This window comes from Bacillus rossius, chromosome 1, assembly GCF_032445375.1.
Source record: "Bacillus rossius redtenbacheri isolate Brsri chromosome 1, Brsri_v3, whole genome shotgun sequence".
Classification (NCBI taxonomy): domain Eukaryota; kingdom Metazoa; phylum Arthropoda; class Insecta; order Phasmatodea; family Bacillidae; genus Bacillus; species Bacillus rossius.
In genome coordinates, this window is record NC_086330.1 from 199,925,819 (window position 1) to 199,952,805 (window position 26,987).

General features: G+C 37.9%; 2 protein-coding genes across 4 annotated transcripts in view; both read right to left on the bottom strand.

Annotated features, from left to right (window-relative positions):
- LOC134527234 (zinc finger and BTB domain-containing protein 14-like) overlaps positions 1-23,004 on the bottom strand; it is a 121,026-nt gene extending 98,022 nt beyond the window's left edge. Inside the window, exon 1 of the mRNA XM_063359728.1 lies at positions 589-23,004. Within this exon, the coding sequence (XP_063215798.1) occupies positions 9,077-10,042 (966 nt within the window). The 5' untranslated portion in view covers positions 10,043-23,004 and the 3' untranslated portion in view covers positions 589-9,076. The remainder of the gene's footprint in view (positions 1-588) is intronic.
- The window catches only part of LOC134527233 (glutamine synthetase 2 cytoplasmic), a 617,039-nt gene that overhangs the window by 393,148 nt on the left and 196,904 nt on the right, over positions 1-26,987 (bottom strand). For all 3 annotated transcript variants that reach the window (XM_063359727.1, XM_063359725.1, XM_063359726.1), the window contains exon 2: positions 23,017-23,207. In XM_063359727.1, coding sequence (XP_063215797.1) covers positions 23,017-23,194 — 178 coding nt within the window. In that variant the 5' untranslated portion in view covers positions 23,195-23,207. The remainder of the gene's footprint in view (positions 1-23,016; positions 23,208-26,987) is intronic.

Sequence of the window (26,987 nt, forward strand, 5' to 3'; positions counted from 1 at the left end):
CTCCTCAATGAAGATAGGCTCAAAAGTGGTTCGCCCCTTACCTCGCGCCTGTCCTCACACAGTCCCGCGCCACCCAAGTCACCACTCTCTCAAACTCCACGCCGCGCCACTCTCAGGGGAGTCTCTCACCCTCTTCGCCGATGTCGCACTTCCCTTCGCTCGGAATCCGCTCGGAACTGTCGCGGGACTTGTTCGGAACTCACATGGCACCCCGTCGTGGAACTCGCGGCACTCAACGTCGCGGGACTATGTCCCAAAACTCTCCCGCAGAGGCTGACGTCGCTGCTTAAGTAGTCTGTGGCGCCCTTCTCGAACTGACGAGAGCAGCCGTAACGAGTCGCGTTATCCTGGGTAGACTCGACGCCTGAACAGTCGAGAAGGGTGGTCTCCATTATCGCCACTCCGCGTGGCGGCCCGCGGAATTCCCAAGGCCGCTCGACGATAGATAACGGCGCCGAAGCAGGACGATATGCGGGAGTGGATGGTGAGGGGGGAGCGACGACCCGTGTAATCCGGCCAGGCACGCGTGGAATGCCTTACGTCAGTGTACAGCACGTGGCCGTGCGGGGCCGCCAGCCAGCTCCAAACCTGGCGCGCGTCGCGGTCCTGTCTGCGTTCGTAACAATACAATGTTTCACATGTTTGAAATTTTTGTCACTTTTTTGTGCTCCATGGCGTATATATGGCAACAGAGCACACCGAAACAAGGGCAGCGCTAGTATCACTGGAAAGATAAAGTAAATTCCCATTAAAATGCGCACTGCAAACAAAGGAGCCCACCCAGGTCGCCTCACAGGCAGGTGAGTGACGTCACCGTGGCCCAATCCCCAGGAGTTTTCCACTGCAGGCTATGCCAGAAGTGGCCTTGAGTCGGTACATCTTCTCCTGCTCTCCCCTGCCCTATCTCTCCACTACCTCCGTCATCGGTCTCTGGACCCCGGAGGGTAGTGCGACTTCAATTATTCTGTTAAGGTATTGCATTAAAGGATAAGATGGGTGAAGGGGTAAGCCTATGGGTGACAGAGAATCAAGTTATTACAGAACTTACATACATGCATGTAATTGAAAATGTGTAAGGTTTTGCATATGAAGATACAATGAACATCTACACCAGAAAAATGATTCAGAGGAAAAATGTTGGAATGCCTTCCTCCTTCCTAGTCTCTCGCACGCGGCACTTACCGTCACATAGCATAATGCATCCATTACAATAATAGGCTTACAATACATAAGTATAAATAAACGGATGGCTGTCATACCTACATGTGTGACTTGCGATTTGAAGAGAGTAAATGCAAAGCGCCAGGAAATGTGCAGCAATGGTACGAAAACCTTGTCAGTAATGTCAAAAAACATAACATTTCCAAATACATAACTTTCTGTACTTCTTGTAGTTTTAAGAGTCAACGGCGAACATTGCCGAAGGAATACGAAGATACTGCGAAGACTGAAAATGCTCGGTTCTTATTGTACCTAAACCTTTTAATATATAAATGTGTCACAAATCACCACATGGAACACATGACATTAAGTCTACATGACAAGAGAGCAACTGCAATTTGGATTTTCATATTAATATTACAAATTTTTCACTTCTAGCCACTGAAATAAAATATCGTCTCTCTTAATATCATAACGGAGTACTTAAAGTTTTAGTGTTTAATATCTCTGAAACAATATAAAAGTAATAAAGCTCATGGCTCTACAGAATAAAGTCATCAAACCACTCCCTGCCCATCGTTACATAAAACAATCTATTTTACTCAAATAGATATATACTTTAATTTAAAAAAATAGAATTGCTGCAGTCGTCCTGGTGGTATGATATTTGAAAGCCTTAGGGTGAATCAAAAACAATGAAGCTTTGGTCACGGGACGACCTGCGCCAGGTTGATGTTATCGATACCTCATCGATTGGACTCGGCCGAACGTGTCGTGAGATGGCGGAACATCGAGCACAAATGGATCTGTCGAGCCACATCACTTGACCTCGGCACTTGCTCGATGAAGAAGATGGGCGTAATCCCACAAAGTCATTCCGTTAACCGGCCAGAGGTTGCCGTGTCGGAGGAAGGCGCTGCTCGGCTGCGACTGGGCGTGAGCGAGAGAAACACGCTGTCTCCGCAGAGCGAACACGTGGCCAATGCCTGCCCGGCACGAACACTACGCTAATAATACCGCTTCGCATCTACCACGGAGAATTTCATTAATTACTCACTCTGCAAGCATTTCATGTTGATTTAGAAGTATTTTTGCAGTGTCCACGTAACTGATAGCGATTAGCAAGTTACGTGATAACAGTTTTGTAGTAGTGATGCAACTTTTTCATGGAGACCAAAAGTTATTAAGCAGCGTTATTAAGTGAAATAAAAAAATATTTTGTAGCTTCAACAATATTATTTTTAAAATTTTGCAATGTAAAACTAATGTTTATGATGTTTTCACCACTGATATAGGTGGACATAAACATAACTAACGAGAGTCGCGTAACAAAGAGAACACTTGTATGATTAATACTTGCACTAAAAACAATTTACACAAGATGAAATAGTAACTACATTCACTGTGTGCTGGATATTAAGGAATAAAATAGGAACAGGAACATAACTAATTCTAGGGATTTCATATTACAAGTACATCAGTGGGTTCCAAAAATTTTCAGCCATGTTAATTTAGCTCTTTTTTTTTTTGCTTCTTATATAATCCCACTTATTCATTAATCAAAAAAATTCAGTAAATTTTTTTCCAGGTAGGAAATGTTTCGCCTTTACGTTAGTTTTTAAAACGATCAAGACGGTTAACTTTGAGACTTTAAAAAATTACGGAAAAGATCAATTTTAAAATAAATTGACACTAAAATCAAAGATTGTTTTCATGCAAAATCCCTTACGATTTAATTGAGTTTTTGGATAACGTTATACAATATTGATAAGATCGGCATTTAAATTTTGACGTCAGCTGATTTTGATTTGTTCTCCGTTTGTTTATGTATGCATATTTGATATCCTTTCATGTTTTTTTTCTATGACATCCAGTGTAATTCAGCAATTGTCTATGTCCATGAAATTGTTTTAATTAATCTTCCCCACTGCAAGAATCATTAAAAGAACATAATTATATTGAATTAAATAATTAGCAAGCAATACATACACCATGTCACACTGATTGGTCATAATCGTTTGATTAAACATAGCCATCGTGTGAACAAGTGGTAGATAGATGCAAATTTCCGGAAGCTTAATAGTATAAAATTTTCCCCCAAATATTAGTAATTACTACTAATTATACCATTAATTAACTGTTAATTAATGCGCCTACGAAGTTTGTAGAATTAATTTTTTAACAACACACATCCACATATTAGCAGCTTCACTGAAAGCACAAGCCTGACTTTTGCAGTGTTCAGCCAACCGCGAATAAAGTTGATTGAGAATAGATATTAGCCGGGTGCTGAAGTCCATGTGTCTCGGTTCCAGGTCACACATTAAAACAGGGGCGAGCCTCTGTTATTTCGAGCGCGGAGAAAAAAAAAAGATACTGGCAAGGTCGCCGCGGTCAGAGCTTCGCGCGTCGACGACAAAGCTGTGGATCGCAGCGCGCTTCCCAACAACAAAACCTAACTTACCCGGTCCGTGAGGGGGGGGGGGGATAATGGTCTACAGCGCATTGTTCGCACAATTAACTGGAATCCGGTTTTTATTTTATTTTATTTTATTTTATTTTGGAGACTTAAACATAAAATAAAATTGTTTTGCCGAATTGAAACATTCCAGGGTTAGAGTCGAATTCTACTGGCTAATTTCAAGACAGATTATTTGTATGTATATAACACACACACAAACCACTTTTCTTCCTAATGTGTACTTTTACTACTTGGTACTTCATTAAAATTATATTTTCTTTCACTTGCATTAATTCTCTTTATTTGTGCAGAATTCTGTAACAACACACAATGAGAGAGAAAAAGCGGGGGAAAAATCAACAACTCATTCAAAAACTCATTCAACAACTAAGTAATACCAATTACATTTTTATTTTGTTGCAAATTAACCACTTTGCTTCAAGCCGTTTTGGCAGCTCACTGAGGGAAAGAAAGAGGATTTTAGATATTTTTAACACGCGGTATAAATTCAGTTTTATAATAGATAATCATAAATATGTCATAGACATCCAATGAGTGTGTGTCATTTATCCATTTCCACCACGCGTTCATGTATTAAGGTCTGGCAAATTCCTATCCTCCTTGGTCAGACACGTACGCTTAGCGAAGCTCACGGTGGCTAGCAAACTAAAGGCCTCATTACATGGCGTTGTCTTGAATTTGAAACATGCTATAATTTCCTGCGTCCGTATAGTCTTGCCACTAACTGCAGCTGAAGGTTGGCGTCCCGGTTTCGTTGATGCATAAACTTGATGCACCGAGATTGTGCAACGGTTCAGACTGCGCATCATTGAGCTGGGGCTAAACATTATACTCTCACCGGAGTAGCTAAAGGAAAGTGTATTGATTACCAGCATATTTTCCAAGAATCTGAAATTCCCGCCACAGTTAGCTTTGGGGCGACGGAAGACTACCATAATTGAAAACTACCATAATGAAAAATTCCGCCTGGCCTCTTCGAAATCTTGGCCGCCATCTTAAAAATTCATATTATTATTCTAGAAATTAAAAAAAAACCTATATCCTGACTATTCGATCGATATCCGACCTTGGTTTGATCCGCACTCAATGCAAAAAATATACTATTTCAGTTGTTAAAAAAATGTGTTCCTGGCTACTGAATAGATGTATCTATAGAGCATCCCACTCTTAGATTGCAGTGTGGAAGTAAATGGGCGCATTCTCTCTCTCTCTAACACACGCCGATTGCCATTAGCGCTGTCCTTGTTTCTTCGTGCGTTGTTGCCAAATATCAAACGAAATTAAAATTTTAATTTTTGGACCAAGCTTTTTTCATATTGTATAGCACCGAAATACGCATCAGGCAATGCTTATTTTGAATACTTAACAATATTTTAAGTGTCCGAAAAAATTAAAAAACATAACTTATTCACTGCGAACTGTTTTGAAGTATTCCGAGATGTTTCACATAAAAAAAAAACCTACATGTGTATTTCATTAAGATTTTTTTTATTAATAAATTAATGCCTTAGGACGCCACCGAACAAATGTTAACACAAAAACTGTACAGGTTTCACTTAAATAATTTTTTAAATATATTGAAATGCATTTTCTCACAAACTGACACATCAAAAAGTTGACCAGCGGAAAACATTTTTTCTATTAAAGATAGATGGGGGACGAAAGCGTGAAAAATGTTCACAATGAATTGAATTAGTTTTCAAAAAAAGCTCCATCTCAATTGCTTCTACAGTTTCCGTGGAAAAGAGGTTTCTCTCACAAGCTGCCGTCGTAAGAGCTAACAGGGTCGTGTGTTTAGATAAGTGGGGTTCTGTCCTGCAAGCAATTTCAAATACATGGCTTCCTTAGTCAACCATGTATTTCCTTAGACACGCATTTCTGAAAACCAGCCAGCCAGTTAGTATCGCGTCTCGCGACGAATCAACGCGTTCTGTCCGGTGACTCGTTACAGTTATAATTTTTACAAATTATATATTAAATTTATATTATTTATTTATATTTATATTATTATATATTATTTATGTTATCTTCTAGTCAGCTCTATGCTACTCTTTTGGAGGGGGAATCAACATTGGTCAGCGGTAGCGATAGTGATTAAAAGTAATGTGATGTTATTAATTGCTTAATCAAGTTAACGTTAGATTGATCGTATAAATTCCTATGAATGAAATGTGTGTGAACAGATTCTTGTTGTAGGTTAAAGTTAGAAAAAATTCCTTATCGGCACAGCCTAAAGGCGCAGGGAGATTTTGATGGTTATATTTCTTTACATTATAAAAAAAGGGCTTTTTATATCCTTAAACCCATAATTTTTTCTTCCCCTTGCAGTCATGGTTGCTACAAAAATATTTTAATCGAATCTTGAACATAATATGTAAAATGTATCAAATAAATACGAAGGAATTTAATATCGATCATGGTACAAAATTTTGAATTATTTTTCTATCCTTTTCAACACCAAGCATCTTATCAAACATTGTTTTAGACAAAGTTTTGGAAAATAATTATGACATTTACAAACAATCTAAACAGTTTTGATAAGGTGTCTACTAAGGCAGTTACGTTTTTTTGTCCGGTGAAAATTTTTTTCGAACCCATGCCAGTTATGGCTGTTCGTATCAAAAATTTATTTAGAAACTGAACTTAGAACTGAACACTCCACCCTGGAACCTTCGTCCTGGGACTTCGCCACTCCGTCGCACGCGCGGCACTATCGCCCGGAAACTCCGCCGCGGGAAAACTCCCAGCTCCCAGCTGAACTGACTCCCTCGGAGGCCGGCGTCCTGGGATTACATATCACAGGCGCCACTTCTAGAATTCACGCTCGGCTGGGGCAAGTCTCGTCATTCCGCACCGACCCAACGCGAGAAATCTCTAGACACGCGTCGGCAGCTGTCAGGTGTCAGTTATGTCGCAGAGATAAAGCATCGCGTTGGGAGCGGGGGGGAAGGAGGGAGGAAGCGACAATCCTTGTAATCTACCAGGCGCGCGCGGTACATCTCACATTGCGGCGGCCACGTGACATCAGTGGCCGTGTGGGGCTGCCAGCCAGCTCCGAACCTGCACGCGCCGCGGCCCTGCTTACGTTCTTAGCAATATAATTGATTTGTAAAATTGTGTTTTTATTTTTTGAACCTGGTACTTCAATGTTAAATTTAAATAAATATATATTTTTAACTGAAATTGTATATTTTTTGCATTGAGCAATGATCAAACCAAGGTTGAATATCGATTTAATCAGTTCGTAAATTAATTGTTGATTTTTTTTAGGATTTTCGTAATTTTCCCCGAATTTCTAGGTTAGTAATTACGAATTTCCAAGATGGCGGCCAAGATGGTATCGCCAGCTTACTGGTGGCTGGTGAATGAGGAACTTAAGTAGTTTTTATGATTTTTAACGACTTTTTAATGAATGTTTCTTCATAAAATTACCTTATTTTTTTATCAAGCAAGTATCGAACCAAGGACAAGAATCTATCGAATGAAATGGAGGTTGGTAAATGAAAATTTATATCTCTTTTAGGATTGTTTTTACCATATTTGAATCGGTACATGCTAAAAGAGCCTCAGTCACAAAACATGGCAAAGTGAGTTAAGCATGAAAATAGCATGTTATAGGATAGCTTCAACTATCTATACTAAAATGGATTGATTCACACGCGCGGGTTAGCTAATATTAGCTAGGGTTATTCTTAACAAATGCTCAAAGAGTTACTCAGAGACTGATTTATTCGTTTTTCTCAAAACTGCGTTGTTTGGACTGAGGGCCTTTTAGCCTGTGCCAATACATTTTATTAAATAAACATAATTTTTCCTGAAATTAATTTTTTTTGCATTGAGCAAGGATTGTACCAAGAACAGAAATCAGTCGAATCAATACGCGACATTTTGAACTATGTCACCACTATAAATTATCGTTACGGAAGCCATCTTGAAAATATTTATTTATTATCGATTTTAATGAAAAAAAAGTTCAAAATTCACCAAAAATTAACTCATTAGAAAACTGATTGATTAGATCGATTACCGTCCTTTGTTCGAAACCGGCAAGAGCAAAAAAAAAATGACAGATCCTTCCTCCACAGAAACCACCTACAGACTGACCTACCACCACCAATAACAAGGTATATATCGTCAACTGGTATGACGTCATATCCGCCACATTGTCTTCGTCCGCTGGAGGCCGCCATCTTGTTTTCGTCTGCTAGATTGTGCTAGTGCCATGTTAGTATAATTTTCTGTTCACCATACCTTTGTCATCAACTGTTGGCATTGAACTTTGACCTTGACCCAGAACTTTGACCTTGACCTTTAAATTTAACCTTGTCATGGAAATTTAACCCTGACCTTGAAATTTAACCTTGACCTTGAAATAAACCTTGACCTTATTCTTGAAATTTTACCTAGACCTTGATTTGAAATTTGACCTTGACCTTGAAATTTGATCTTGATTTTGAAATTTGACCTTGAACTAGATCTTGAAATTTGACCTTGACCTTGAAATTTGTCCTTGACTTTGAACTTTGTCCTTGACCTTGAAATTTGTCCTTGACCTTGAAATTTGACTGACCATGACGACCATCATGGATACGACATTTTATGTTCAGTACATGCTACCAGGAGCTACCACCTGCTAGAGGACATTGTCACCATCTTGTTTTCGTCTGCTGGTGGCCACCATCTTGTGTGTGTACTCGTCTTATAAGAGTGCATTACCATCATGCTAGTTTTATTCTAACCCGCTAGAGTGCAGTAATCATTTACTATTACTGAGGTGTTTGCCATCCGAATATTTGGGTGCCATCTAGAATCGTGTAATTATTAAGCTAGAAATTCGGGAATAAAATCCAAAGTACATCAAAAAAATTCACTCATTCAAGTACTGATTGATTCGAAACTTGGTTCGATCCCTGGTCGATACAAAAAAAATAATTGTATGTGAAAATACATAAAAAATGACAGGTTCGAAAAATAAAAGACAAGTTCTTTCACAAACATAATATTTATTACATAATTTATATTTTAATACACGAACACTTGCGAAACTCAGCAATCTTATAAACACTTAGCCCTGCATAGGCGTGAAATGACTAATTCTTTACTCCCATCGGTTTTTACTAGACAGAGACCAACCAGAACCTTTACAGACATAGATAGTCCTCCTCTTCTTGACAGAGTTTCTGGATACCGTTTTTAACATTTTGCTTCACATCGTCAGAACTGTAAATTACTGCAGCCGATGTCTTGAATGCACACTTCTTCACTTTGTCATCGAACCGATATGGCTTTCCATATATACAGTCCAACCACAATTTATACTTCAAAGCCCCGTTTGTTGCTACGTCATCAGTAAGCTGATTATGTTCTGTCTGATATCGTCAAGAAAATTACAAATGTCTTTCGACTCACTAAACGTATTTAGATAGGCTAATATTAGTCTTTCAATGTTCCACGAAATGCAGACTGCGCCAAGTAGAAGCCATTATCGTTCACTTGTAATGCACCGAACACAGTCTTAGGTTTATTTACATGTTTAGACGTCATAGCAATCGATTTTTGCACAACGCTTTTTTTGCATGTACGCTCACGAGTCACCAATCTAAACCGAGGAGTCGAACTTTCTATAGGTAGTTCAGCAGTAGGCGCACAGACTTCACCTTTACATTTTTTCGCATGATGTCGCAAACTGTCAATTCGAGTAAACCATTTAAGGCACTCATCACAGCGAAACTTCATGCGAGAAGGATTCTTCTTGCATTTGCTCCGCTCATGTCTTCGTGCATCATGGGAAAATACGAACGACGTATTATAGTAGCTGTAAGGATACCACGGTAATGAAGACGAGCCTTTCAGACCAGATCCAGATACTGGCGTTGCCACAGTTGTACTATTTCCAGGCATACTCTTATGAACATCAAGGCATCGTTGTTGTATAGAAGCCTTTACTTTCTGCCGCACAGCAGGACTCTTACATGTCTTCATGTGCGTTTTCATATGATCTTTTCTGGAAAACTGGTTGCGACAATTCTCACAACCAAACATGTTGCGTGGAGGATTCTTAGCACATTCTCTCTTCTCGTGTCGACGAGCATTGCTGATGTTTGAGAAAATCTTGTCGCAGTAACGACATCGATGTTCGTTAGTTGTTGACGATTCGCCTTCCATTGAAGTCTCAATCGAGGGCGAAACAACGTTCGTCAACGTTTCCTGTACAGCCAGCACTACCGGAATTAAAGTCTCTTCTGCTGGTGGTATCTCGACTGTTGAAGTCTCCTCCAGTGTTGACGTCGACGTTGCCAACGGGATCTGCTCCACCATCGTCGTCGCTGACCTCATTGTTCCCGTAGTCGATGGTACAACCTCGATCGAGTTCAACGTCAAAGACGGTAAAGATGGCATCGAGGTATCAAGAACAGGTAATTGACACGACTTATGCACCAGATCCTTATACCGTCGACGACAGTAACAAACTGAACGACATGATGTCTAGAACACGCTTATATACATGCACGCGATGGAATAATACGCTAGTCAAATAAAGAACCATTTACTATGATACTCGAGTCAAAACAACATTTAAAAAAAAGCACAAAAAATAAGGTATCTCAATTGTCGCGCAATACATGCATTGTACACTCAATGTACGCAATGTACGCAATGACCACACAACGTTCACACAGTTTAAGGATTCAATGAAAAGGAAGTCAAAACCGAAGCACAAATATAGAAAAGAACGCAAAATCGGAAGCACGAATATAGGAAATTACGCACAATCGGAAGCACAATCACCGAAAAGGAAGCTCAATCGGAAGCAAATTTAACATAAGGAAGCACATCTAACGAAAAGGACACACATTTTCACATACATTCCACTCAGTAGGTTACGTTAGTTAATTTTACGTTAGGATACAATGCCTCCAACAGTCATTTGATCCAACTGTCTTTGACTCCAACAATCAATGACGTCAAAAGTATGTGACACCAAATAGTACTAGGCCTAACGCTTTTTGACTACAAGAATAGGTGGCTACGAAGATACGTGACTACAGGACTACATGTCTACATGAGTACTTGTCTACAAAGCAACAAGTCTACAAGGCTCCAATTGCTGCTTCTGTCTTCAACGGAATTTTTCTCTTTGGCTCCAACTTCTCTAGCAGCATTATGTTATAAAATTACATGGCTACTTGGTGACGTAGCTACAAGACTGCGAGGCTCCAAGACTTCATAACTACGTGACTACGAGCCATTAGGTTACGAGACTGCGAGTCTACAAGGTTACGCGACTACGAGCCATGAGATTACGAACCTACGTGATTACGCGTCTACAAGGTTACGAGACTGCGAGGCTACAGGACTACGAGGCATCTAGGACACAAGGTTACGTGACTACGAGACTACTTGGCTCTAACTGAATACAATAGCGCCATTCAGCGGTGAGAGTTAATTTCTCTCATGCAAAATAACCTGTTGTAAGTAGTGTCGATTCTTGTCAACAGATGACACTACATGATGGTTACAGGTAAATATTATTTAGTTATTTAATGTGGGTTGCAGGATGCTCACTAACGATCACAAAAGAAGGATGGCTTCGCTAAGCACCAAGGAGAAGGACGAACTTAAAGGTGAAGTCTGTGCGCCTACTGCTGAACTACCTACAGAAATTTCGACTCCTCGCTTTATATTGGAGACTCGTAAGCGTACAAGCAAGAAACCCGATGTGCAGCAACCGATTGCTATGACATCTGAACATGAAAATAAACCTAAGACTGTGTTCGGTGCATTACAAGTGAACGATAATGGCTTCTACTTGGCGCAGTCTGCATTTCGTTGAACATTGAAAGACTAATATTATCTAAATACGTTTAGTGAGTCGAAAGACATTTGTAATTTTCTTGACGATATCAGACAGAACATAATCAGCTTACTGATGACGTAGCAACAAACGGGGCTTTGAAATATAAATTGTGGTTGGACTGTATATATGAAAAGCCATATCCGTTCGATGACAAAGTGAAGAAGTGTGCATTCAAGACATCGGTTGCAGTAATTTACAGTTCTGACGATGTGAAGCAAACTGTTAAAAACGGTATCCAGAAAAACTGTCAAGAAGAGGAGGACTATCTATGTCTGTAAAGGTTCTGGTTGGTCTCTGTCTAGTAAAAACCGATTGGAGCTAAGAATTAGTCATTTCACGCTTATGCAGGGCTAAATGTTTATATAAGATTGTTGGCTTTCGCAAGTTTTCGTGTAGAAAAATACAAATCATGTAATAAATATTATGTTTGTGAAAGAAATTGTGGTGTTTTATTTTTCGAACCTGTCATTTTTTATGTATTTTCACATACAATTATTTTTTGTATCGACCAGGGATCGAACCAAGTTTTGAATAAATCAGTACTTGAATGAGTGAATTTTTTTGATGTACTTTGGATTATTTCCCATAATTTCTAGTTAAATTATTACACGATTCCAAGATGGCACCTAAATGTTCGGATGGCGAACACCTCAGTAATAGTAAATGATTACTGCACTCTAGCAGGTTAAAATAAAACTAGCATGATGGTAATGCACTCTTATAAGACGAGTACACACACAAGATGGTGGCCACCAGCAGACGAAAACAAGATGGTGACAATGTCCTCTAGCAGGTGGTAGCTCCTGGTAGCATGTACTGAACATAAAATGTCGGATCCATGATGGTTGTCAAGGTCAAAGTAAAGTTATAAGGTCAAATTTCAAGATCAAGGTCAAGGTAAAATTTCAAGATCAAGGTCAAGGTAAAATTTCAAGATCAAGGTCAAGGTAAAATTTCAATGACAAGGTCAAGGTAAAATTTCAATGACAAGGTCAAGGTTAAATTTCAATGACAAGGTTAAATTTGAATGACAAGGTTAAATTTCAATGAAAGGTTAAATTTCAAGGTCAATGTCTAAGTTCAAAGTCAAAGTTCTGGGTCAAGGTCAAAGTTCAATGCCAACAGTTGATGACAAAGGTATGGTGAACAGAAAATTATACTAACATGGCACTAGCACAATCTAGCAGACGAAAACAAGATGGCGGCCTCCAGTGGACGAAGACAATGTGGCGGATATGACGTCATACCAGTTGACGATATATACCTTGTTATTGGTGGTGGTAGGTCAGTCTGTAGGTGGCTTCTGTGGAGGAAGGATCTGTCGTTTTTTATTTTTTGCTCTTACCGGTTTCGAACCAAGGACGGCAATCGATCTAATCAATCATTATTCTAATGAGTTAATTTTTGGTGAATTTTGAACTTTTTTAATTAAAATCGATAGGTAATAAATAAATATTTTCAAGACTGTGTCCGTATGGATAGTTTATACAGTGGTGACATAATTCAAAATGTCGCGTGTGGTGTAAAGAATTTTTATTACTTTTTATTGAGAACTTTTTAATTATATTAATAATATAATTAATATATTAATAATTACTGGTTTACTCTCGTCGGAATTCTAACCGAGGACTGAAATCGTTTAAATAACTAAACATTTGAAGTATGCAATTTTTTAAAATATTTTTTTGGAATTTTTTCGGAATTTCTAGCATTGAAATTACGGATTTTCAAGATGGCGGTCGTAACGAAATTGCAACGTTGACATCATAATCCAAGATGGCGGTCATGGTATCCTTATTCCTAGAATAGGCTTATCGGACGGAGGCTTTAGACATGGATGCTTAAGTCATTTTTAGGATTATGTGTTCTTTCTAAGGCAAAAGTATTTTGAGGTTATTCGAAATTCTAATTTTTGAATTTTTGTGGAATAAAAAGAGAAATTTTTCCTCAAAACGGGAATTTTTGAGTCATTTTAAGTCATTTTTGAGGAATTATTGAGTCCATGATGGCCGCCGTGATGTCACAAATCCAATATGGGATGTCAGCACCAGGCACTACACCCAGAAACTGTGTCCCCGGACCGGCTAACCTATACTACTGCTCGACCACTTGTAATGGGCAGATATTAGACAATATTTTTCACCGTTTGTCATTCATAGGAATTCTTGCTCAGAGGACGTCGGGGACATGGTTTGCCTTTTGAGAAAAAGGCAACCCACACTACTAACAATTCGTGTTGCGATAGTTTTCTTAAATTGGACATTATTCCTCATGACTGATGAGTTAATCTTGACACAATGATATTGTCACGCTGTAAAATTTTACATGTAGGGTTTATTTAACTTGGCTTTGCGCAAGTAGTGCTTTGTGAGCCCGCTTGAGTTCCTGACGCTTGCTTGCGACACTCGGGCGTTGTATTTTGTCTTCCTGGCGCGGTAGATTGCTAACGATCTCTGTTTTTCTGGGACGGTGGCGTTTTTCGCCGCCCGAGGGCCTGGCCAGCTACGCGGGCAGTTGCGACATCATGGCCTGGAATCTCCGGGAGAGTTGGCTGTCCTCGTCACTTTCGCTGCGTTGTTGTTTTCGCGCAGGCGCGCGCGCCTGACGTGCTGGTGTTGGTGTCGCAATCTGGCGGAAGAAATGCGAGTCTGGCACGACCGGTGGAGAGGGGATAGCGTCAGTTGGCGGCATGGCGGTTGTGTTTTGAAATCGCGGCCAGAATTTTTGCTTTCGCGTGGAGTGTTCTCGACGTGATGACGATGTGAGGGTGAATTAATAAAGGGGCCACCCTGGGTGCGCCCGGGGTGCGCCCGGGGTGGTTTTTCTCGGTTAAGTGTTTGAGGTCTGTCGGAGCCCCGGCCTGGCGGGTAGCTGCGTGCTGCCGTCCGGAGAAGGCGTTGTAAGTAATGGTGAACTCGTAATTCTCCTCGTGTAAAGTATGTAGGCATATTTACAAATTGTAATAGGATGACTTAACTTTTTGATTCTTTCCAGGAGTGCAGGCAGTTTGGAATCCACTAATGTTTAATTTCTTTCGTTAATTTCAGCCTAAGGATGGGTCGAGGTGTGTGTTGAGATTATCATGTTATTACTTGATGTAAGTTTTTGGACATACGCCATTGCTAAGAACTTTTTCTGTTGAAGAAAAACTAATAAATAAAATAAATAAATAAAAATACCCAAAAAAGACAAAAATCACAACAGAATTAAGCAAGCAATTGATGTTGTCAACAAGGATATGAACACCACAAAATATTCCGAAACAGGAAATGGTCAACAAACAAAGAAAAACAAAGAAAAATGTACTAATAAAACGAAAAAAAAACAAACCACAAATGATGTCAACACAAAAATATTGAACCCAAAATAATTCAGCACAACAGTTTAAACGAGACAAAAACACGACAAAACGAAAAGACAAACAACACAATAGTTTTACCAAAACAGAAACAAGCGACGTTTCGGGAACTGCTATCTGCTCCCGTCCTCAGGCAGAGACGCACATGGTACGGAAACACAGGTGCGACCCTTAGCAATGGCGTATGTCCAAACCTTACATCAAGTCATGCACTCCCATTGCACAAATCTTTTAAAGATAATATCATGTTATTTAAAAAAAAAATTAATACTGGTGCTAAGAATAGGAAAAATCGTTTATTTCACAGAAGTATTTAATTGTTTATTGTGAACAGAGTAGCTTGACATTATTTACATTTATTTATTTATTTATTTAATTATTTATTTATTTATTCGTGTGTTGTTCTTAGTCTACCGGAAATAAACCTGAAACGTGTGGCATGAATAATACTTTTTTTCAGTCAACACCCTACACCCCCTGTCCTAAGGAGGTTAGACATTCCTGTACCAGCTCTACTTTTACCCCCCCCCCTAATGTTTATTTGAAATCTTATGTTATTTTATTATTTTTATTTTGAGTGACATTTTGTAGTTCTTGACGGAGACCGAGGGACTCTGTGACAATATGCTTAACTGTCAGAACATATCTTGGACAATCGATCTAACATATAATAATTATTACCAATAATGTTGAACAGCCACCCACATTTTTTTCTCATGTGAATGACCCATTACCGAAGCTAAATTTACGATTTTTTCTATGCAATGGGAAGAATGGCCTACCTACTATGAATTTTAAGAGATAACTCTGACATTGAAAATGTACAATATCACCGGTCTACACTCAAAATCCATCCAAGTTAAAAATAGTTAATTCCTATTCATTTCAATGTGATATAAACAAATATGTTGTTGAAATGTTTACTTCGCTCTCATTTCCTATATAAACAGGAATTAATTTTATAATAGAGAGAAATTTTGCAATTTCGGCATTTTTTTTTTACAAATGAAGGTGGTCCAACACTGAGTATGCCGTATTTTGTTTCTAGACAACCCATTTTGTTTACATTAAAGTCAATTGTTGTGCTTACAGAACTAATGTGTTCTTCTCAGTAATTTTCTGTGTTTGAAGTTAAATGTTCACAGATAAATAAGAAATCAAGCACAAACCTTTGTTTTTCTTCTTGGGTGAAAAATACATATTCTTAATATAAATTTTCTTAACCAACTATTTTTGGTTTATATTCCAGATTAACTTTATTTCAAGATTTCACATAAATGTGTTAACAGTGTGAATAACATTTGCTATGTTTGTGGTGAAGTGACGTTTGCTTCTCAGAAACGTGAATTGACTTCATTAATTTGGCATTACTTTGACTGTAAAATAGATTAGGGTAAACCTTGGGCACCAAATATTTGCTGTAATTCATATTCAGTAAACCTCAGTTGTTGGTTAAAGAAAAAGCTAAGTCAATGCCATTCACAGTTCCCATGACATTGCGAGAACTTACTGTCTGATATTTATTTCTGCTTTGTGCTATTTCTGTATTGTGCATCATCTTAAACATGGAATGTCAAGAAAAAATACTGACCATCACATATCCAACTTCGACATCGGCAACACGACCGGTACCACATGGAGAACATTATGTCTTATGTCTTAGAATCTGATGAAGACATGAAGGGAGAATACAAACAACAACCACCTGAGTATTTACAGCAAGAAACAAATTATACACCAGAATCGATCTCGCCCTGTAGGCCACATAAAATTACTCAAGAAGAACTTAATTATTTCATTCGTGATCTGAAGTTACTAAAAAGCAAGGCCGAAATTTTTGCCTCCAGACTTCATCAGTGGAATCTCCTAGCGAAGTGTGTGTATATAGACATCGAGAAAGAGACTTGACACCATTATTTCAAATGGAAAACAACCTTGTTACCTGCAATGATGTAAATGGTCTGATGGCAGCTTTGAGAATGGAGTATAATCCCGAAGTCTGGATATTTTTCATTGACCCTTCTAAGTTAACTTGAAAGCTGTTTTGCTACACAATGGAAACACTCTACCATCTGTTCGTGTAGGTCACGCTGTACAAATAAAGGAGAGCTATGAAAATGTAAAATTGCTTCTTAAACAAATAAATTAAGAAGTCTATCAATGGCATATATGAGACGATCTGAAGGTTTTTGCCGTCATTGTTGCTTCCTTTGAGAGTGGGATAGTCGTGAAAGTAATTTAGCTACACACGAAAAAAACTGGCCTGAAAGGAAAATGATGGAACCTGGGGGAAAAAAATACAGTACAATCCCTTAGTTTCCCGTGATAATACCTTTACACATAAAGTTCGGACTTATGAAGAATTTAGTGAAAGCGATGCATCGAGAAGGAGAAGCTTTCAATTATTTTAATTCCAAATTCCCACATCTCAGTGATGCAAAGATCAAAAAGGTAATCTTCGTTGGACCACAAATTCTAGAGCTTTTGAAGGACGTAACGTTTAATTGGGCCATTGAAGGGAAAATAAAGCAGTGTGGGAAGCCTTCAAAAATGTTGTTCACAATTTCTTGGGAAATCGAAGAACTGAAAATTACAAATTATCTGTTAATGAACTTCTGATGACGTACCAAGAGCTGGGTTGTAATATGTTGCTCAAAATACACTTTTTGGACTCACATCTCGACTTCTTTCCAAGTAATTGTGGCGCTGTGAGTGATGAGCACGGGGAGCGCTTCCATCAAGACATTTCAGCAATGGAAAGAAGGTATCAGGGCAAGTGGAACTCATCTATGCTTGCAGACTATTGCTGGAATAACATGAGAGATGCCCCAGAAGTAGATTACAATCGAAAAAAACACAGAAACGCTCAGAGTGAATAATTTTATAGGTAAGGAATCAAAGGTAGAAGTTCCATACATCCATACATACATACATACACACATACATACATGCATGCATACATGTAAGGTATATATATCTTTGAACCAAGAGGTAACAAACAATTTCTGGTATATTCTTGTTATTCGACCTCAGATTGGTCGAAATTGACTGTTTTGGTTCATGATAGACAAACCTTTATATTTTTGTAGACCAATGTATTTAGTGGGTGTTTTGAGAATTGACTGGTGAGAATCATGTTACTGTATATCAGGTTTTTTCATAGCGTTATCAAAATTCTCTAAAACTCACTATAATACATATGAACAAAATTCTATAATTGCTAACTTTTTCTGCTACAAATTAAAAGTTAATTCGATATTTTGTTCGCAATTTCCTGGAAAATTTTATTGGTTTGGATACTTTTAGCCATGTGGTAACTCACAACAATCTAATATTAGTTACCATCTTTCTGAAGAAATTGGATCTACCTTTGCAAATAAAATTTGAACATCGTCGATCTGAGGCTCCGGATATATTCCAAGAGGATGAACAACTCATAAAATGTTTACAGATAGAAGCTGTTAGAATGAAAAGTGCGCATGAGGTAGTGCCAAGTCAAATAAAAGTGTCTAAAACTAATCCCGCAAATTCACACCAAAACAAAGCTGTTTTCTTGTCTAACACTGGGGCACCCGGAAATTTTTTTATTTTGTGTCAGCAGAGTACTCACACCATTAACAACTATGGAGAGTTTAGTGTAAAGTCTGTCATTGAAAGGAAGAAAGTATTTCGCAGTAACGGTTATGTAACAACTGCTTAGGCACATCACATGAGGTCGCAAGTTGCTCATCCACAGAACACATTTGAGGTAGATTACCGTTACCATGGTGCGACTTTCGGAAAATATTTCTATAGTTTTTTTCATTTCATGGTCCATAGGCCCTAAAACCCTGGGTTAACCCAAAAGTTATTATATATATAAACAATTTTAGGGGCACAATAACTGTAGTGATTTCTCACAAATCACTTCCAAACTGATACATTAAATCTAGTAGTGGTAAATCTCGGTCGAGTTCGTTAATATGAAATATCCGAATAAAGGGTATAAATGGGAAGGTTTTTTGAAAAACATAAAAATAACTGTAACTCCTATCATATTGAAAATATATCATCCGTTTGAACGTATTAGAATTTGTAGGAGTAATACCAAAATCTTTTTTTCTAAGTTTTTGACTTCTACTGATGTTTGGAAACATGGTAATTCACTGGATAATACTGCTGGGCCTCAAGCGTGTTTTGACCCCACCATCATCACATCTGGTAGACAAGTCACCAGTGGTTATCTCACCTATGCACTAGCTGGTTGATAAAACCTTTTGTTGATACACACTTGGAAACACTTCCTGATATTCCAATGAGACTTCTCTGTTCATTACACCAGAAGAGACCCTGAAGCTCATTTTAGAACATTCATATTGGATGAAGCTTGTACGTGTGACGTGTGGTTGTGTGGATGAGGAGATTTTCACAAAATTCCAAGGAAGGGCATAAAATATAGGGATCCTTTGCTGTTAGAGAGTTGTATGCTGCCATCCTATATATAGTTAAGCTCATCACTCACTGAATAACACCATATATATATATATATATATATATATACCTTTCCTACTCTATAGAGATGTTATACAATAGAAAATATAAGTGTAACAATATAGTAACATTTGAAATACAGCTACATAAGTATTAATTATTAAACTGAAGTGTGTTTATTATTAGGCGTCTTACGAGTAACTATGCTTATAATTATTTATAAGGTTTATATCTCAAAGTTTAGCTTTAAACGAAAAACTGTGAATTTTTTTTTTCCCTTTTTGGTAATTTAAGTGTACGTCACTGGCAATCTTTTGATAATATTTTGAATTCTGTACTTATGCCCTTTTGAAATTATTTTTTATTTTTTTAATATGCTTATATCTTTGAAGTTTAAAATTTTATAAAAAAATTGTTGTAGTTTTGTCATTCATGTATATAATATATAGTTATATCCCGGAAAGTTTTTTGTTTGTTGATTTCCTTTTTTGTAGATATGCCTTTTTGAAATTTCATGTCATATTCTTATTTTGTGGTCATTTAATTTCTTGCTACTAAAATTATCGGTAAATAGCACAGATTATGTATATATATAAAGTGTAGATATATAATATATGTTGTGAAATATTTTTGTCATTTCATAAATATATTAGAAAGAATTATCATTAGCGCAATATTAAAATAAATTAAATTTTAATAAAAATTTCGTGAATACTAAAGTGTTTGTTGTATTCATCATTTTTCAACAGGCACCTTAGGAGACTTAAAACCTCCTAATTCAAAATATTTTCTATGTGGTTCAGCGGGCAGCATTTCCCAAGTAAATACACTTCCTACAAGTTCAAATAGGCCATGTACAACCCATATACAGCATCTTAATCCCTTTCTTGAACGAGGTAGATTACTGAAGGATGGAAGAAGTCTTTAGAATTCAAAAGTTTCTTTTTATTTCATCTCATCTTGCAAAAAAAACGCCATGTTACTAAGTTGATAAATATCATATAGTGTACTTGCATGCAGGTCTACAACTCCTGCAGGCCATGCTCTCTGGTCTGTTTTGGATTCTGTGCAGTCACCAGGTAATACATTCATGTGTGTCAATTGTGTTCTATGTTTTCTGTGCAAGCCAAAAACACACCTCAGATGATAGGATGGTCTTCCTTCCCTTGTCTTACTTATAAGCCGGCATTTTTTGGCTCTTAAAAGTTGATTTTAATTAGTTTTTACCATCAATGCAAATAATATGAGAAAATTCTCAAACTCAGAAGGCACACATTTCTCTCTTCATAAGTTTCTCAACAAATTAGTTTCCAGGTAGTATATGGTTTGTCTTCCGAGACGACCCCCTGCAGCACTGACCCGGTTCATGGCACATCGTGGTCTATGTTCCCACATATGCCAAATTTCAGCGAATTGTGTCCAACCTGCTGTAATCACCTTCACATCATGATGCTATTGATTTTTGTTCATTGGATACTTAACTGAACTTTATACAGCTCCCCATTAAGGTGGAATTTAGGAAGTAGCTATAAAGTGTGCTAAAGATATTTTTCAAAAACTGATTGACTCTAGGGATTAACATTTGAAGATAAATTCTTTAAATGATTCATTCAATGGATAATTTTGATTTAATACAATTCTGATGACAAGCCTACTGTGATCATCTGTGCTGTCATCATTGTGTTGTTCATAATACCTGCTTAGTTTCATCGTTTGGTCCATCAGTTCACTGTGTTGACCATGAATATTTATTTTTATATTCTTGAATATTTCCACGGAAAACAGTGCAAAACCGCAATAGCACATATCCAAAGAATTTCATTAAATTACATTGGAAGAGCTGGCATCCATCGCATCAAGAGTTGAAGTAGTTCTCAATACAACTCACCCCAATGTCAATGCACCCTTTTTAACTCAGAGCATTAACATCTGGACATTTCTTAGGTGTTAGGGCACTACTTGTCTACCCAGAATATGACCTAACCCATGACAACTCGAGAATCTGACGCGTTGGAAAATGGCCCAATCAACTGACCAACATTTCTGAAACCCGTGGCAGAAGAGTATTTAAACACCCTTCAGCACAGTTCAAAGTGGACTGTCCTCCCAAAATCTTAATATACATAGGGGAGCTTGTTCATGCACACCAGGATAACATGCCACCTCTGAAATGGTGTTTAGCCAGGGTGGTTGAGAATGAATGGCGAATGGAAGATTCCACGTTCCAATGTCATTGAACTGTATAACAAATGAAAATAAACCGATAATAGGACTTCAAGTGTAGAATAATATTTTAAGAGGGCGGAATGTTCAGTATTTAGTTTTCGGGTGTTTCGATTGTGTTATGATGGAGCTCCATGGAAAAAATGAAGTTTTGTTTTTAGTAGTGAAAGACAAGATGTCTGGGTACCGTTTGAACTGTCACATTTGGAAGTCCCTTATTTCTCTATTTCCAGGTTCATCCCTTGGTCCTCCGGAGATGTGACATTGTAATATCACCAACACCTTCATTCTTCCGCACGTGGTCTCAACTCAAATGCCAAGAAGTAGTTAGTGTGAATGGCTATTTATTAACCACTAGCTGCCCGACCCGGCTTCGCACGGCTATACTACTGGGAAAAAAATAAGCCACATCTCCCATTTACAGTAATGGTAAATAAAAAAAAAATTCAGTGAAAATTTATTACAATGCTGTATAATGTACCGGAGAGAAAATGAACAGCACCGATGGTTTCCCGACTCGTGCACGCATCGTACAACTGATGTACCCGTATTTCGCTACGGCAGTCTACAGGCAGATCACTCTTGCGCCGCTCATTATACATGCCCCTCCTTGTGGGTACGCCACTGCCATGGAGACGCAGAAGGCATGAACAATGCAAAATCCTGTTCTCATGCAGACAAAGTACCCACTGTTGCCTGGTTTTAACCACCCATGGGATCTAGTTTTTGGAAAATGTCATCCTGCGTAACATAAGGAACATTACTGTGAAGTTTCAAGTCTGTAAAATATATATACTTGAAAAAAGGGGCAATAAAAAAACAAATTAAACACAGAGAGAGGAAAAAAACAATATTTTAGGTTTGCGATTTAAAATAACAAGTATTTAAATACTAATTGAACTCTTATGAGGGTACAGATTGCTTCGTTGTTAATATCACACGGGTGTTTTTTACTTGTATGGGAAAATTAAGAATGATAAGGCATCTAGTGCGTGGCAACAATTTTAATAGGCAATAGCGCCTGCGGCATTAACACACACTTAGTACCGTGTACTGCATGTTGTATCTAACCCCCACCAACGCATTTGATTCTAAATTGGACTTTTAGTAAGGATCCCTAATGTTATTGATAATATAATATAGCCTATAGCCTTCCTCGATAAATGTACTATTCAACACTGAAAAAATTTTTCATATCGGACCAGTTGTTCCTGAGATTAGCGCGTTCAAACATACAAACTCTTCAGCTTTATAATATTAAGTATAGATATAGATAATCGGACAAAAAAGGAAGAAATAGGAAAGGTTTTTGAAATGCTAAAAAATCCTAAACTCTCTTAATGTGTAAAATATTGAATCCATTTTAAGTTTCCTCTTAATAGTAGTGCCAAGGGGTGGGAATAAATAGGGGTTAAAGAACAATAATATTCCTTATATTATTTAGTATTGAGCATTGAGACCAACCTTTGGGTGCCTTGGGTAGGAAGTCCAGGGTGCGGTCCTTGGCACGCACGTTCTCGCCGGTGCCATCCACCCAGATGTAGGTGGCCTGCACCTTTCCCTCTGGCAGCGGCAGCCGCAGGTACTTGTCCAGCAGCGTCTTGTCCAGCTTGGCATTGGGCGAGTTGTCCAGCACGCTCATGGCGCCCGGCGAACTGAAACAAGCCACAAACACCTCGTACCAGCGGACCCCGGCACTTAATAGAAAGTCATTAACCGAAAAATCTTTTTTATTCCTATCTTCCTATTTTTCCACCATAAGCATGTAGCTACTTGTGTCGCCAGGTATTTACTAAATGTATCTAATAGTTGTAAAAATTCAGGCACGAGTTCAAAATTATGATCACGATTACAATTCTAAAATAACACCTATCTGCTAAAATATTTGACGAGAAACGTTGTATCAAACAAATGCAAGAGCAGAATAAATTTACAAGATCATTAATTTATAGTGATGACCAAATAACACGGCATTTGAGACCGAGACTTGGTTATTAAAGTCAAAATGAGGACTGTTTCTATCTGGATACAAAACCTTTTTATAAAGCAGTTTAGGGGTAACGAAAGGAAATAAGACATCTTGGTTTCAATCACTTTTACATTATAATAATATTATACTGTTTAATATTCAAATTGGGGTTTCGTTAAAGAAAATATATAATTAACTGTAATTCATTAAGTTAATATTGGCTGGCTGGTACATTCAATTTCTCCTCCGTGGAAGTGTGTTTCAGTCCTTTTTCTGTCAATTGATACGATCAATGACGAGGAATTCTGACATTCCGAAACGGCTCATCGACTGATTAATAATGACGCCATGGCGTTTAGGTTGGTGGACGTTAGTTAGACCTTCGTAAATTAAAAACAATGGTAGTTATGGCAGGCGCCAAATCAGACGTTTGCCCATGGGCTGCTTTTCGATGGCTTTTCACCCCTCCCGGTGACCCAAATACTAAAGCAACTCTCCGTCAGGAAGTAATGGTTTGTGGTCAAATCTACTGGTCGACAAGAGCCTGAAATAACGAGTATTGTGGTCCCGCTAATAAAATTGGAAAATATCCATTAGTTATGTTTTAACAATATTTACTCTCCAATTCAGATTTTCTGTAACACAGATTCATTTAACCAAGCAAATGTAAAAGACCGTCTTAGCAATCAATATTTTATACATGCGCCCATCGTATACGGCTGTAAATATGCTCAAAAGATAACTTATGTTTTGGTAATAAATCTATTCTTACTTCGATGTTCGTAAAAATTAAACTCAGTATTAATTACTATAGGAGTGTAGTAATATTATTCGTACCGGTGTACTAGGGGTGGAAACGGGAATTTTTTTTTCGGGCGGAGGGGTTGGAAGGAATTCGCTTACCCAACTCTCTCATGAATCGCTCGTAGTTTAGATCTCTTAAAATCTATGGTAAAAATAACATGTTCACACAATAAAAGTTAATTCAAGGTTTTACATCACATAGTTATGCATAAAGATAGTTCAATCTAAAAACTTTCAAGACCATATTGTGGGTACGTACAGTAATTCACTCCTAGTTGAATGTGATATTTTTATTAAATGATTTCTATCGATATTATAGTATAAGTTTGTTGAGGCTGCGGATAGAGATAGTTAGGTATGTGGAACTATGTCTAAAACAGACTGAAACAATAGCCAACACAGAAAATTACAGGTACAGGACAGTTAGAGAAACCATAGAATAATTAAAACATCAAAATGTAATCAAAAGGATGGCTAAAAACTGAAAAGAACATGAGCACCACTTGCTTGTGAAAAAAAATAATGGGGGAAAGCAAGAAAGCAGAAAGCAAGAGGAGTGAAGCTACACATGGTCTAACTACAAATGACCAATACCAACAATTAGAAGAGGCTAGCATGATAGGCCAATACTATACCCAATGCCAGGGAAGCCCTCTCCCCTATTTGGCTGACACATGGCAAAAGGAAAAGGCTTTTCGCGATTAGTAGGTACGTTTAGTAGGTCCTGGTGCACTGGATCTAAGGTCAGGATTCAGGGATTCGCAGCCATTTTGGAATACATCACTTCCAGCGTTCATCTTGGAATAAGTCACTTCCAGCATCCATCTTGGAATAAGTCACTTCCAGCATCCATATTGGAATAAGTCACTTCCAGCATCCATCTTGGAATAAGTCACTTCCAGCATCCATCTTGGAATAAGTCACTTCCAGCATCCATCTTGGAATAAGTCACTTCCAGCATCCATCTTGGAATAAGTCACTTCCAGCATCCATCTTGGAATAAGTCACTTCCAGCATCCATCTTGGAATAAGTCACTTCCAGCATCCATCTTGGAATAAGTCACTTCCAGCATCCATCTTGGAATAAGTCACTTCCAGCATCCATCTTGGAATAAGTCACTTCCAGCATCCATCTTGGAATAAGTCACTTCCAGCATCCATTTTGGAATAAGTCACTTCCAGCATCCATTTTGGAATAAGTCACTTCCTGTGGCCATTATGGATGAGGTCACTTCCGGTGGCCATATTGGATATCATTATGGCAAAAACACCATAAAGACCACATTTAAAAAAAATACCCTATTTCGAAGGTAAATTTACCATTTAGAGGGAAAATTTTACTTTTCCAGAAAATAATAATTTTTTTCCCTGAAAAAAATCCTCAGGTAGGGGCGCAAGCTCCCCAGGGAGAGCCCATGCTCCCCAAAGAGCTCCTTTGTAGAGTGTAACCCTATACCTGTCATTTAGGAAATTTATCCAGGGTTGCATTTAGGAAGCTATGGTGGTAATCTTGGATAACATCACTTCCGGCAGCCATCTTTGATTGCATAGTTTCTGGCAGCCATCTTGGATGACCTTGACAATTGACCCTAGAGACCATTTTGTATACTGGAATTTAGATTTCTAGAATATTCCACCATTTTAATTATGATGCCTTGCCCACCATATTTAAATCCATAATTATTATCAAAAATTTCAGAAAAAATTAGAATTTATTTAACTATACTTTAATTTAAAAACACGATGATATCACCGCAATGTACACCACTCATATGCACTGTACATTGCATTATTACGACATTGAGCACCCCACTCCTGTATGTTGCAATTCTCAATATAATGACAACATCGAGCACCCCATTCTTGTGCGTTGCACTTTTCATCATGCTGGCACCACCAGCATTTGCTGGAGGCAGCCATCTTGTTTTCATCTGATGAATGTATCTTTGTTTCCGGTGTATTTTCATAAATTATATCAGTGTATATCTATAATGAATGAATCGCAAAATGTGTTGGTAAGCGCATAACTCAACAACGCCTGGACCAATTTGGCCAATTTTTTTTTTTAAATGTTCGTTGAAGTTCAAAGATGGTTTTTACGGCGAGAAAAATTCGAATAATTTCCGGAAAAACCCTAAAACCAGCCCTTTTCTTTTTCCCATACAAACGTTTTCTAACTAAAACGAGCACTCGTTGTTTAAACAATGTAGGTATGTTCCTAACGTCAAAGAGTCAATTTGCACTTTATTACCTCTGTACAACGTTCAATCATATCTATCGAAACAGTGCGCGTTGGAGCACAGATAAATAAAATAAATAAACCGAAATCGAATAGTTAAATTTGGTCGGCTTCGCGATATTATTTCATGTTTTACTTTAAAATGCATCAGTTTTCAAGTCATTACATCAGTCAAACAAAACCAGCATTACCAAAAGTGTTTCATAAGTTTAAGTTTTTATTATTTCTTTTCCCTATTTTAAATACGGCTTGAAGGATTTGACTTCAAGTCATATCAAATAAATAAAAAGTTGAAACAACAACAAACTGTCAATGTCAGTGTTTTTTTTTTTCCCCTTGGATTTTAGGTTACCTACCCTAATGAGTTTGCTTTTGTCAACTTATACACGAAACAAATTCTTACCTATATAGTGTTTTGTGCAG